This window comes from Drosophila pseudoobscura, chromosome 2 (genome assembly GCF_009870125.1).
Source record: "Drosophila pseudoobscura strain MV-25-SWS-2005 chromosome 2, UCI_Dpse_MV25, whole genome shotgun sequence".
Classification (NCBI taxonomy): domain Eukaryota; kingdom Metazoa; phylum Arthropoda; class Insecta; order Diptera; family Drosophilidae; genus Drosophila; species Drosophila pseudoobscura.
The window spans coordinates 178,751-192,143 of NC_046679.1; the positions used below are offsets into that span (position 1 = coordinate 178,751).

Sequence of the window (13,393 nt, forward strand, 5' to 3'; positions counted from 1 at the left end):
CTACAAGTGCAGACGGATCGAAGGAACGGGACCACTAATAACAAGACACAACCCCAACCGAGCCTTGAAGCTAGGCTCTCCATGATCGAGAAGACACTGTACCGACTTATGGCACGACTCCCACCACCCACAAACGACAATGAGACCTCAAATGCTTAGTAATTCCCCTTTAATCAAAATCGCTTTCTGGAATGCTGCTGGGCTTCCAAACAAACTCCCTGAACTTAACGCTTTTTTGGCAGGCAACAGTATTGACATCCTACTGATATCGGAATCGCATCTAAAAGAAGACACCAACCTAGTGATAGACGGCTACCACGTCTACATGGCAAACCACCCGTCGAACCGGAGCAGAGGCGGAGCTGCGGTAATCATCAAGTGCAACATCCCGCACATTTCCCTCGCACCAACAAGAGAGGACTCCATCCAAATGTGCAATACAGCTGTAACAATAAAAAACCATCAAACAATAAACATTGGTGCGATCTATTGCCCACCTGCACACGAATGGACTGATACACAATTTAAACAGGTATTCGACTCTCTGGGTAGCAGATTTATTGTAGCTGGGGATTGGAACGCCAAAAGTCAGTGGTGGGGCAATGCAAGATCCTGTAGAAGAGGGGCTGCACTTTTGAAATGCATCCAGGAAAACGACCAAAGCATACTGGCCACTGGATCCCCCACCCATTTCCCTTCAAATCGACGACATATGCCGTCTGCCATAGACTTTGCGGTTTATAAGGGTATCAGACACAGTTTAATTCACATCGAAACATCATATGATTTAGGTTCAGATCACAACATGCAAATCATTAGACTCCTCCTGAGACCTGAATATGGAAAAAAGAAGATACTATTACCAAAAAATGCAAATATCAGAAGATTTCAGGCTCACCTTGAACAGCGAATCCATCTGGAGACTGAACTCCACAACGGCGACGACATAGATGATGCAGTGGCTATCCTTGAAAAGAACATCTACATTGCAGCTGAACTGGCCTCGCAAGCCTCAAGTAACCAGCACACAGTGTACGGACCGCAAAACCTTCATCTTGACTCGCAAACGCTGAAAGCGATCAAGATCAAAAGAATACTCTGTAAAATCAACCAAAGAGATAGGTGCTCCAACCCCCTCATTGCACGCACTATCAATCAGCTGACTAACAGAATACGTAAACGGATCAAGCTGCAAAAAGACAAACAAATGAACAGACTGTTACACGACATCGACCCAACTGATAGGTACAGTATGCAGAAACTATGGCGGCTCACCAATACAATCAAGAGACAGCCCATTCCAAATCTGCCAGTCAGGAGGCACGTGGCGGAAGGGCAGCAAGCTCCTGCTGATCCTTGGTGCAAAACTACGGAGGAAAAAGCTGAGGCCTTTGCGCAGCACCTGGAAGCACGTTTCACGCCAAAGATCACGGCAGCCCTAGAAGACAGAGAAGAAATTAACGCAGTATTGCAAGAAAACGGTCCAGCTGCTCAAATAATCAGACCTGTGACCATCCAGGAACTCAAATCGGAAATCAAGAAGCTCAAGACGAAAAAGGCACCCGGTTTCGACAGCATCGACAATCGCGTCATTAAATCTCTGCCAACATCCGCCATCGAGTATCTGCTGTTGATATGCAACTCGGCTCTGCAGTTCGGCCACTTCCCAAAGTCCTGGAAATGCGCAAAAATTTCAATGTTAAGGAAGCCAGGAAAGCCGAGTGATAGGCTTGAGTCCTACAGACCCATCAGCCTACTTACAGGCTTCTCCAAAATCCTCGAACGCGTCATCCTCAAGCGACTCTTTGAAGAAGAAAGCTTTGCCATGGCTATTCCAAACCATCAATTTGGCTTCAGAACTCAGCACTCAGCGGAACAGCAAATCGGACGAGTCACGCAATTTATCCTCAGATCCTACGAAGCGCAGCGGCACTGCAGTGCCGTGTACATGGATATCCAGGAAGCTTTTGATAGAGTCTGGCATCAGGGTCTTCTCTGCAAAGTAAAAACGATAATACCTGACAATTTATACATTCTACTCACCAGCTATCTCTCAGACAGAAGCTTCAAAGTCGTCTGCTGTAATAACATCACCTCAAGCCTAAAGCACATAACCGCTGGAGTGCCGCAAGGAAGCGTACTTGGCCCAGTGCTCTACAATCTTTACACTGCCGACATGCCGCAGCCACCAAGACACGCAAATGCAACCCAAATGCTAGCAACGTACGCTGATGACGCAGTATACCTCGTATCTGCCCTGTGTCCAAAACAAGCCAACGAAAATATGGAGCGGCTCCTGGCTGATGCATTATCATGGTCTAAGAAATGGGGAATAACCATCAGTCTTGCAAAAACTGCTCATGTTCTACACACTCTCTCACCTGCGCAGCAACACACTCCAGCTCCAAGGTTAGCCGGGCAACTCCTGGCCAAAAAATCCGTCATGCCATACCTGGGAATACAAATGGATACGAAGCTCAATTTTAATAAACACGTAGCGGCTGTTGTCACTAAAACAAGAGCCCGGATCAAAAAGCTCGACTGGATCATCGGCAGAAACAGCAAACTCCCACTACCTCCAAAGGTCCTCCTTTATAAGCAGCTGATTGCCCCAATATGGCAGTATGCCATGCCAGTCTGGGGGCCACTGACTTCAAGCATGCAAATGGCCAAGCTCCAGACGATCCAAAACAAAGCTCTCAGAGCAATGACGAATGCTCCCTGGTATGTGAGCAACAATGCACTGCATGCGGATCTCCAAGTAGCAACTGTGGAAGAAGTTTTTAACAGACTCTGCAGGAACTACTACACTCGGCTAATGCAGCACACAAACTTACTTGCCTGTGAGATCGCAACGCATCCATACATTCCAAGAAGGCTGGCCAGGCCAAGGTATACCGCAATGATTGAAGAGCACAATCCAAACAGCAACAGAAGCCTGACAGCCATCCAAACAATACTGCTCCAAGTCAGACGCGAGAACTGGCTGCGCAATCCATTTGCAACACACAACATGGAAATCAGCCGCAGTAGCGCAAATGCAGCTGCTACGCAGGCAAATGACGGCCCCAGCAGAGAACCTGATGATGAACAGCGGCAGCTCCAGAATCCAGATGATGGCGGCGGCTGAAAAGAAACTAAAACCCCTTTTATTCTTCCACAGATACGAATCCACTCACCTTCACAGAAAATCGTAGTCCACATCCAGAATGACGATGCACTGGACCTCGGCCAGCTTCAGCCCTGTTGATGCTGTCCTGCAGTCCCAGCTCAGCGCCGACACTCGCAAGGATCTCACTTCACAGCCGACGACGAGGCCAATAGGCGTAATGATGTTCTCCACGGCTGCATACTCCACCTGAAAACAAAATAAAAACAATTAAAATAATGTAAACAAAGTAGCAATAAGTATAGTGTTACCCTAGCATTTAGACAAATTATCGATACCTACTAAAAAATACCAAATAAGCCAATATCGTAACAAATGTTACCCTGCCAATTAACAGCCACTTCTGCAACTACATGTAATGTAGATAAGCAGCCGGCGCGAAACTATTTGTAAAATATGCTAATTTTAAGAGTATAATCAAATAAAACGGTTCTCTCTTCATGTCAGCCTCCCTCCCCCCCTGCTAATGCAGGTGGCGATGGGATTGGTTCGACATGAAGAGAGACTGCCAATTTAGTTCGCAAGACGAACACATCAGAAAGGTATACCGCAATGATTGAAGAGCACAATCCAAACAGCAACAGAAGCCTGACAGCCATCCAAACAATACTGCTCCAAGTCAGACGCGAGAACTGGCTGCGCAATCCATTTGCAACACACAACATGGAAATCAGCCGCAGTAGCGCAAATGCAGCTGCTACGCAGGCAAATGACGGCCCCAGCAGAGAACCTGATGATGAACAGCGGCAGCTCCAGAATCCAGATGATGGCGGCGGCTGAAAAGAAACTAAAACCCCTTTTATTCTTCCACAGATACGAATCCACTCACCTTCACAGAAAATCGTAGTCCACATCCAGAATGACGATGCACTGGACCTCGGCCAGCTTCAGCCCTGTTGATGCTGTCCTGCAGTCCCAGCTCAGCGCCGACACTCGCAAGGATCTCACTTCACAGCCGACGACGAGGCCAATAGGCGTAATGATGTTCTCCACGGCTGCATACTCCACCTGAAAACAAAATAAAAACAATTAAAATAATGTAAACAAAGTAGCAATAAGTATAGTGTTACCCTAGCATTTAGACAAATTATCGATACCTACTAAAAAATACCAAATAAGCCAATATCGTAACAAATGTTACCCTGCCAATTAACAGCCACTTCTGCAACTACATGTAATGTAGATAAGCAGCCGGCGCGAAACTATTTGTAAAATATGCTAATTTTAAGAGTATAATCAAATAAAACGGTTCTCTCTTCATGTCAGCCTCCCTCCCCCCCTGCTAATGCAGGTGGCGATGGGATTGGTTCGACATGAAGAGAGACTGCCAATTTAGTTCGCAAGACGAACACATCAGAAAACCAGGAAGCTTTTGATAGAGTCTGGCATCAGGGTCTTCTCTGCAAAGTAAAAACGATAATACCTGACAATTTATACATTCTACTCACCAGCTATCTCTCAGACAGAAGCTTCAAAGTCGTCTGCTGTAATAACATCACCTCAAGCCTAAAGCACATAACCGCTGGAGTGCCGCAAGGAAGCGTACTTGGCCCAGTGCTCTACAATCTCTACACTGCCGACATGCCGCAGCCACCAAGACACGCAAACGCAACCCAAATGCTTGCAACGTACGCTGATGACGCAGTATACCTCGTATCTGCCCTGAGTCCAAAACAAGCCAACGAAAATATGGAGCGGCTCCTGGCTGATGCATTATCATGGTCTAAGAAATGGGGAATAACCATCAGTCTTGCAAAAACTGCTCATGTTCTACACACTCTCTCACCTGCGCAGCAACACACTCCAGCTCCAAGGTTAGCCGGGCAACTCCTGGCCAAAAAATCCGTCATGCCATACCTGGGAATACAAATGGATACGAAGCTCAATTTTAATAAACACGTAGCGGCTGTTGTCACTAAAACAAGAGCCCGGATCAAAAAGCTCGACTGGATCATCGGCAGAAACAGCAAACTCCCACTACCTCCAAAGGTCCTCCTTTATAAGCAGCTGATTGCCCCAATATGGCAGTATGCCATGCCAGTCTGGGGGCCACTGACTTCAAGCATGCAAATGGCCAAGCTCCAGACGATCCAAAACAAAGCTCTCAGAGCAATGACGAATGCTCCCTGGTATGTGAGCAACAATGCACTGCATGCGGATCTCCAAGTAGCAACTGTGGAAGAAGTTTTTAACAGACTCTGCAGGAACTACTACACTCGGCTAATGCAGCACACAAACTTACTTGCCTGTGAGATCGCAACGCATCCATACATTCCAAGAAGGCTGGCCAGGCCAAGGTATACCGCAATGATTGAAGAGCACAATCCAAACAGCAACAGAAGCCTGACAGCCATCCAAACAATACTGCTCCAAGTCAGACGCGAGAACTGGCTGCGCAATCCATTTGCAACACACAACATGGAAATCAGCCGCAGTAGCGCAAATGCAGCTGCTACGCAGGCAAATGACGGCCCCAGCAGAGAACCTGATGATGAACAGCGGCAGCTCCAGAATCCAGATGATGGCGGCGGCTGAAAAGAAACTAAAACCCCTTTTATTCTTCCACAGATACGAATCCACTCACCTTCACAGAAAATCGAAATCCACATCCAGAATGACGATGCACTGGACCTCGGCCAGCTTCAGCCCTGTTGATGCTGTCCTGCAGTCCCAGTTTAGCGCCGACACTCGCAAGGATTCCACTTCGCAGCTGATGACGAGACCAATAGACGTAGTGATGTTCTCCACGGCTGCATACTCCACCTGAAATCAAAATAAAAACAATTAAAAATAATGTAAACAAAGTAGCAATAAGTATAGTGTTACCCTAGCATTTAGATAAACTATCGATATCTACTAAAAAATACCAAATAAGCCAATATCGTAACAAATGTTACCCTGTCAATTAACAGCCACCTCTGCAACTACATGTAATGTAGATAAGCAGCCGGCGCGAAACTATTTGTAAAATATGCTAATTTTAAGAGTATAATCAAATAAAACGGTTCTCTCTTCATGTCAGCCTCCCTCCCCCCCTGCTAATGCAGGTGGCGATGGGATTGGTTCGACATGAAGAGAGACTGCCAATTTAGTTCGCTAGACGAACAACAGCAAAAAAAAACAAAAAGGCGCCAAACCCAAAAGGGAACGCCGAAACGACGTCACTCTCTCACGTCAAAACGGGAGAAACGGGTGAGGGAGAAGGCGGAGGATAGCGATCAAGCCAACGCCCAGGCGCGGCATGCCATGGAAGCCGACACAAGCCAACCAACAATCCCACGCACACACACACACAAACGCGACTTCGTCTGTGTAAAGTGCGGTGGTTCATCCACTGCACCCAGCTAAATGCGAAAGTTGCGGCGGCTTCGTCTGTGTAAGGTGCGGTGGTTGGTCCACTGCACCCAGCCAACTACAAGCCCTACGCTGATGCTGATATGAGGATCAGATGGAGCCCGCTCCGAGGACAGGAACGGACTGAGGATCGCAAGCCATTGTAAATGTTAATGTTAAGTCTAGTGTTACCTTAACTTTCCTTACTCAAAATACTTGCATGAAAAAATACCGAATACCTACAACTAGTGTTGGCTTCCAATTGCTAAGCTAAAAACATTGCAACTACATGTAAAATATGTTATGTATTATTTGAATTTACTACATATACAAATAAGTAGATGGCGTATAGGAGCGGTGGCGCTAGAGTTGCTCATGCATCTGCCTGGCCTCTGGATGTTGCCGGCTTTCACACGTTTTTCCCCAGCAACACCAATACCACCCCCCCCACATGCCCCTCCCTGTCTACAGCCAATGGTGCTGCCCCCTCAGCGTACTGCACACATACCACCAGTAGTGCTACCAGCGATTCCGGCGATCATGCCGGTCCTGGAGAAGCAGCAAAGGGATCCAAGGGTGGGAAGGTTCAGCACCAGGGTAGTAGGCAGGGAGGGCCTAAAAATACAGGCACGGGATAGGGCCACCCGGGATGCAATAGTGGAGATCCTGAGAGATGAGGAGGAGGGCTTCTATACTCATCAGAGTAAGGACGATAGAGGATTCCAAATCGTCATCAGTGGACTCCACTGCACTACCCCGACAGCCTGGTTGATCTGTTTGGGGCGGAGATTGCCCCTCAAGCAGATCGAGGGGAGCTGGCTTTTAAGCGGCTGGGCAGCCACCTGGTGTCTGTGGAGAGGCTGGCCAAGACGAAGGTCCCGGTCCAGTGCCACCGATGCCAGCCAATTCATGCCCCTGCCTTTTCTCACACCCCTGCCACACCCACTGTCCCCATGGTTGGGAAGGCCAATCGGCTGGGTCTTGTGGATGAGGTTCTTCACGAACGTGAAGTCGTGGCGGACGGCTCTGGTGCGGCCACCCGGGATGCGTTGTCATTGGTAATGCCAACGGTATGTGTTGTTGGCCGAGCGGCTGCTGGTCCGGCCACCCAGGCGAGGATGTGTGATTGTTGGCGACCATAGCATGTTTATCACTCTTTCTCAGAATCTGCTAATAGGCTTCGTTGCCTTTCTTGTTTTTCTTTAGAGAGGTTTTGGGTTACTGCGTCCGACTTTTGTTTAGTGCGTTCCTCCCTTTTTGGAGACGCAGAAGTGTTGGGAGGGATTGGCTTTCCGTTTGTGTAGTTTGATATGGTTGCAGATTTAGCTGGATTTTGGTGCCGTGCATCGTTTGGTGGAATGCCCTACGAAAACGCCAGCGCGCACCGCTGACGCCACAGCGACGGCGGCTGCAGCCGAGCTAAACAAACACCAACCACCGCAACTCCGCACAAAAAGGCGCCAAACCCAAAAGGGAACGCCGAAACGACGTCACTCTCTCACGTCAAAACGGGAGAAACGGGTGAGGGAGAAGGCGGAGGATAGCGATCAAGCCAACGCCCAGGCGCGGCATGCCATGGAAGCCGACACAAGCCAACCAACAATCCCACGCACACACACACACAAACGCGACTTCGTCTGTGTAAAGTGCGGTGGTTCATCCACTGCACCCAGCTAAATGCGAAAGTTGCGGCGGCTTCGTCTGTGTAAGGTGCGGTGGTTGGTCCACTGCACCCAGCCAACTACAAGCCCTACGCTGATGCTGATATGAGGATCAGATGGAGCCCGCTCCGAGGACAGGAACGGACTGAGGATCGCAAGCCATTGTAAATGTTAATGTTAAGTCTAGTGTTACCTTAACTTTCCTTACTCAAAATACTTGCATGAAAAAATACCGAATACCTACAACTAGTGTTGGCTTCCAATTGCTAAGCTAAAAACATTGCAACTACATGTAAAATATGTTATGTATTATTTGAATTTACTACATATACAAATAAGTAGATGGCGTATAGGAGCGGTGGCGCTAGAGTTGCTCATGCATCTGCCTGGCCTCTGGATGTTGCCGGCTTTCACACGTTTTTCCCCAGCAACACCAATACCACCCCCCCCACATGCCCCTCCCTGTCTACAGCCAATGGTGCTGCCCCCTCAGCGTACTGCACACATACCACCAGTAGTGCTACCAGCGATTCCGGCGATCATGCCGGTCCTGGAGAAGCAGCAAAGGGATCCAAGGGTGGGAAGGTTCAGCACCAGGGTAGTAGGCAGGGAGGGCCTAAAAATACAGGCACGGGATAGGGCCACCCGGGATGCAATAGTGGAGATCCTGAGAGATGAGGAGGAGGGCTTCTATACTCATCAGAGTAAGGACGATAGAGGATTCCAAATCGTCATCAGTGGACTCCACTGCACTACCCCGACAGCCTGGTTGATCTGTTTGGGGCGGAGATTGCCCCTCAAGCAGATCGAGGGGAGCTGGCTTTTAAGCGGCTGGGCAGCCACCTGGTGTCTGTGGAGAGGCTGGCCAAGACGAAGGTCCCGGTCCAGTGCCACCGATGCCAGCCAATTCATGCCCCTGCCTTTTCTCACACCCCTGCCACACCCACTGTCCCCATGGTTGGGAAGGCCAATCGGCTGGGTCTTGTGGATGAGGTTCTTCACGAACGTGAAGTCGTGGCGGACGGCTCTGGTGCGGCCACCCGGGATGCGTTGTCATTGGTAATGCCAACGGTATGTGTTGTTGGCCGAGCGGCTGCTGGTCCGGCCACCCAGGCGAGGATGTGTGATTGTTGGCGACCATAGCATGTTTATCACTCTTTCTCAGAATCTGCTAATAGGCTTCGTTGCCTTTCTTGTTTTTCTTTAGAGAGGTTTTGGGTTACTGCGTCCGACTTTTGTTTAGTGCGTTCCTCCCTTTTTGGAGACGCAGAAGTGTTGGGAGGGATTGGCTTTCCGTTTGTGTAGTTTGATATGGTTGCAGATTTAGCTGGATTTTGGTGCCGTGCATCGTTTGGTGGAATGCCCTACGAAAACGCCAGCGCGCACCGCTGACGCCACAGCGACGGCGGCTGCAGCCGAGCTAAACAAACACCAACCACCGCAACTCCGCACAAAAAGGCGCCAAACCCAAAAGGGAACGCCGAAACGACGTCACTCTCTCACGTCAAAACGGGAGAAACGGGTGAGGGAGAAGGCGGAGGATAGCGATCAAGCCAACGCCCAGGCGCGGCATGCCATGGAAGCCGACACAAGCCAACCAACAATCCCACGCACACACACACACAAACGCGACTTCGTCTGTGTAAAGTGCGGTGGTTCATCCACTGCACCCAGCTAAATGCGAAAGTTGCGGCGGCTTCGTCTGTGTAAGGTGCGGTGGTTGGTCCACTGCACCCAGCCAACTACAAGCCCTACGCTGATGCTGATATGAGGATCAGATGGAGCCCGCTCCGAGGACAGGAACGGACTGAGGATCGCAAGCCATTGTAAATGTTAATGTTAAGTCTAGTGTTACCTTAACTTTCCTTACTCAAAATACTTGCATGAAAAAATACCGAATACCTACAACTAGTGTTGGCTTCCAATTGCTAAGCTAAAAACATTGCAACTACATGTAAAATATGTTATGTATTATTTGAATTTACTACATATACAAATAAGTAGATGGCGTATAGGAGCGGTGGCGCTAGAGTTGCTCATGCATCTGCCTGGCCTCTGGATGTTGCCGGCTTTCACACGTTTTTCCCCAGCAACACCAATACCACCCCCCCCACATGCCCCTCCCTGTCTACAGCCAATGGTGCTGCCCCCTCAGCGTACTGCACACATACCACCAGTAGTGCTACCAGCGATTCCGGCGATCATGCCGGTCCTGGAGAAGCAGCAAAGGGATCCAAGGGTGGGAAGGTTCAGCACCAGGGTAGTAGGCAGGGAGGGCCTAAAAATACAGGCACGGGATAGGGCCACCCGGGATGCAATAGTGGAGATCCTGAGAGATGAGGAGGAGGGCTTCTATACTCATCAGAGTAAGGACGATAGAGGATTCCAAATCGTCATCAGTGGACTCCACTGCACTACCCCGACAGCCTGGTTGATCTGTTTGGGGCGGAGATTGCCCCTCAAGCAGATCGAGGGGAGCTGGCTTTTAAGCGGCTGGGCAGCCACCTGGTGTCTGTGGAGAGGCTGGCCAAGACGAAGGTCCCGGTCCAGTGCCACCGATGCCAGCCAATTCATGCCCCTGCCTTTTCTCACACCCCTGCCACACCCACTGTCCCCATGGTTGGGAAGGCCAATCGGCTGGGTCTTGTGGATGAGGTTCTTCACGAACGTGAAGTCGTGGCGGACGGCTCTGGTGCGGCCACCCGGGATGCGTTGTCATTGGTAATGCCAACGGTATGTGTTGTTGGCCGAGCGGCTGCTGGTCCGGCCACCCAGGCGAGGATGTGTGATTGTTGGCGACCATAGCATGTTTATCACTCTTTCTCAGAATCTGCTAATAGGCTTCGTTGCCTTTCTTGTTTTTCTTTAGAGAGGTTTTGGGTTACTGCGTCCGACTTTTGTTTAGTGCGTTCCTCCCTTTTTGGAGACGCAGAAGTGTTGGGAGGGATTGGCTTTCCGTTTGTGTAGTTTGATATGGTTGCAGATTTAGCTGGATTTTGGTGCCGTGCATCGTTTGGTGGAATGCCCTACGAAAACGCCAGCGCGCACCGCTGACGCCACAGCGACGGCGGCTGCAGCCGAGCTAAACAAACACCAACCACCGCAACTCCGCACAAAAAGGCGCCAAACCCAAAAGGGAACGCCGAAACGACGTCACTCTCTCACGTCAAAACGGGAGAAACGGGTGAGGGAGAAGGCGGAGGATAGCGATCAAGCCAACGCCCAGGCGCGGCATGCCATGGAAGCCGACACAAGCCAACCAACAATCCCACGCACACACACACACAAACGCGACTTCGTCTGTGTAAAGTGCGGTGGTTCATCCACTGCACCCAGCTAAATGCGAAAGTTGCGGCGGCTTCGTCTGTGTAAGGTGCGGTGGTTGGTCCACTGCACCCAGCCAACTACAAGCCCTACGCTGATGCTGATATGAGGATCAGATGGAGCCCGCTCCGAGGACAGGAACGGACTGAGGATCGCAAGCCATTGTAAATGTTAATGTTAAGTCTAGTGTTACCTTAACTTTCCTTACTCAAAATACTTGCATGAAAAAATACCGAATACCTACAACTAGTGTTGGCTTCCAATTGCTAAGCTAAAAACATTGCAACTACATGTAAAATATGTTATGTATTATTTGAATTTACTACATATACAAATAAGTAGATGGCGTATAGGAGCGGTGGCGCTAGAGTTGCTCATGCATCTGCCTGGCCTCTGGATGTTGCCGGCTTTCACACGTTTTTCCCCAGCAACACCAATACCACCCCCCCCACATGCCCCTCCCTGTCTACAGCCAATGGTGCTGCCCCCTCAGCGTACTGCACACATACCACCAGTAGTGCTACCAGCGATTCCGGCGATCATGCCGGTCCTGGAGAAGCAGCAAAGGGATCCAAGGGTGGGAAGGTTCAGCACCAGGGTAGTAGGCAGGGAGGGCCTAAAAATACAGGCACGGGATAGGGCCACCCGGGATGCAATAGTGGAGATCCTGAGAGATGAGGAGGAGGGCTTCTATACTCATCAGAGTAAGGACGATAGAGGATTCCAAATCGTCATCAGTGGACTCCACTGCACTACCCCGACAGCCTGGTTGATCTGTTTGGGGCGGAGATTGCCCCTCAAGCAGATCGAGGGGAGCTGGCTTTTAAGCGGCTGGGCAGCCACCTGGTGTCTGTGGAGAGGCTGGCCAAGACGAAGGTCCCGGTCCAGTGCCACCGATGCCAGCCAATTCATGCCCCTGCCTTTTCTCACACCCCTGCCACACCCACTGTCCCCATGGTTGGGAAGGCCAATCGGCTGGGTCTTGTGGATGAGGTTCTTCACGAACGTGAAGTCGTGGCGGACGGCTCTGGTGCGGCCACCCGGGATGCGTTGTCATTGGTAATGCCAACGGTATGTGTTGTTGGCCGAGCGGCTGCTGGTCCGGCCACCCAGGCGAGGATGTGTGATTGTTGGCGACCATAGCATGTTTATCACTCTTTCTCAGAATCTGCTAATAGGCTTCGTTGCCTTTCTTGTTTTTCTTTAGAGAGGTTTTGGGTTACTGCGTCCGACTTTTGTTTAGTGCGTTCCTCCCTTTTTGGAGACGCAGAAGTGTTGGGAGGGATTGGCTTTCCGTTTGTGTAGTTTGATATGGTTGCAGATTTAGCTGGATTTTGGTGCCGTGCATCGTTTGGTGGAATGCCCTACGAAAACGCCAGCGCGCACCGCTGACGCCACAGCGACGGCGGCTGCAGCCGAGCTAAACAAACACCAACCACCGCAACTCCGCACAAAAAGGCGCCAAACCCAAAAGGGAACGCCGAAACGACGTCACTCTCTCACGTCAAAACGGGAGAAACGGGTGAGGGAGAAGGCGGAGGATAGCGATCAAGCCAACGCCCAGGCGCGGCATGCCATGGAAGCCGACACAAGCCAACCAACAATCCCACGCACACACACACACAAACGCGACTTCGTCTGTGTAAAGTGCGGTGGTTCATCCACTGCACCCAGCTAAATGCGAAAGTTGCGGCGGCTTCGTCTGTGTAAGGTGCGGTGGTTGGTCCACTGCACCCAGCCAACTACAAGCCCTACGCTGATGCTGATATGAGGATCAGATGGAGCCCGCTCCGAGGACAGGAACGGACTGAGGATCGCAAGCCATTGTAAATGTTAATGTTAAGTCTAGTGTTACCTTAACTTTCCTTACTCAAAATACTTGCATGAAAAAATACCGAATACCTAC

The 13,393-nt window shown here is 50.1% G+C and overlaps 2 protein-coding genes across 10 annotated transcripts; both read right to left on the reverse strand.

The window, feature by feature from the left end:
* Positions 1-428: 428 nt before the first annotated feature.
* Positions 429-6,026, reverse strand: LOC26533436 (uncharacterized). Of its 9 annotated transcripts, none has more exons than XR_004468974.1 (10): positions 5,412-5,996; positions 5,151-5,342; positions 4,956-5,026; positions 4,618-4,892; positions 1,762-1,995; positions 1,506-1,674; positions 1,276-1,438; positions 899-1,189; positions 498-833; positions 429-443 (listed from the first exon to the last, which is right to left on the reverse strand). XR_004468974.1 is itself a non-coding variant. In XM_033379201.1 (4 exons), exons 1-4 carry the CDS (start codon positions 5,776-5,778, stop codon positions 4,738-4,740), a joined length of 540 nt encoding a protein of 179 aa, XP_033235092.1. In that variant the 5' UTR covers positions 5,779-6,012; the 3' UTR covers positions 4,534-4,737. The 9 variants fall into 9 exon arrangements, 2 of the variants coding, with proteins under 2 accessions (XP_033235092.1, XP_033235115.1); XR_004468981.1 differs by lacking the exon at positions 429-443 and having other exon boundaries at positions 721-833; positions 5,412-5,932; positions 5,996-6,026; XR_004468987.1 differs by lacking the exon at positions 429-443 and having other exon boundaries at positions 721-833; positions 5,412-5,711; positions 5,754-5,995.
* On the reverse strand, positions 2,631-3,413 carry LOC117183916 (uncharacterized). Its single transcript, XM_033379425.1, has 3 exons — positions 3,180-3,413; positions 2,838-3,126; positions 2,631-2,768 (listed from the first exon to the last, which is right to left on the reverse strand). Exons 1-3 carry the CDS (start codon positions 3,202-3,204, stop codon positions 2,654-2,656), a joined length of 429 nt encoding a protein of 142 aa, XP_033235316.1. The 5' UTR covers positions 3,205-3,413; the 3' UTR covers positions 2,631-2,653.
* Positions 6,027-13,393: the final 7,367 nt, after the last annotated feature.

Bases quoted from the DNA above. Each gene is read 5' to 3' on its own strand.
- LOC117183916 (XM_033379425.1), bottom strand. From the start codon at position 3,204: ATGTGGACTACGATTTTCTGTGAAG. The intron at 3,127-3,179 runs GTGAGTGGATTC...GTTTCTTTTCAG, and splicing joins GACTACGATTTTCTGTGAAG to CCGCCGCCATCATCTGGATT. The intron at 2,769-2,837 runs GTAAGTTTGTGT...CTTCTTCCACAG, and splicing joins CGTTGCGATCTCACAGGCAA to TTGCTACTTGGAGATCCGCA.
- LOC26533436 (XM_033379201.1), bottom strand. From the start codon at position 5,778: ATGTGGATTTCGATTTTCTGTGAAG. The intron at 5,027-5,411 runs GTAAGTTTGTGT...TTGTATTCCCAG, and splicing joins CGTTGCGATCTCACAGGCAA to GTATGGCATGACGGATTTTT. The intron at 4,893-4,955 runs GTGAGAGAGTGT...CCCATTTCTTAG, and splicing joins TGGAGTGTGTTGCTGCGCAG to ACCATGATAATGCATCAGCC.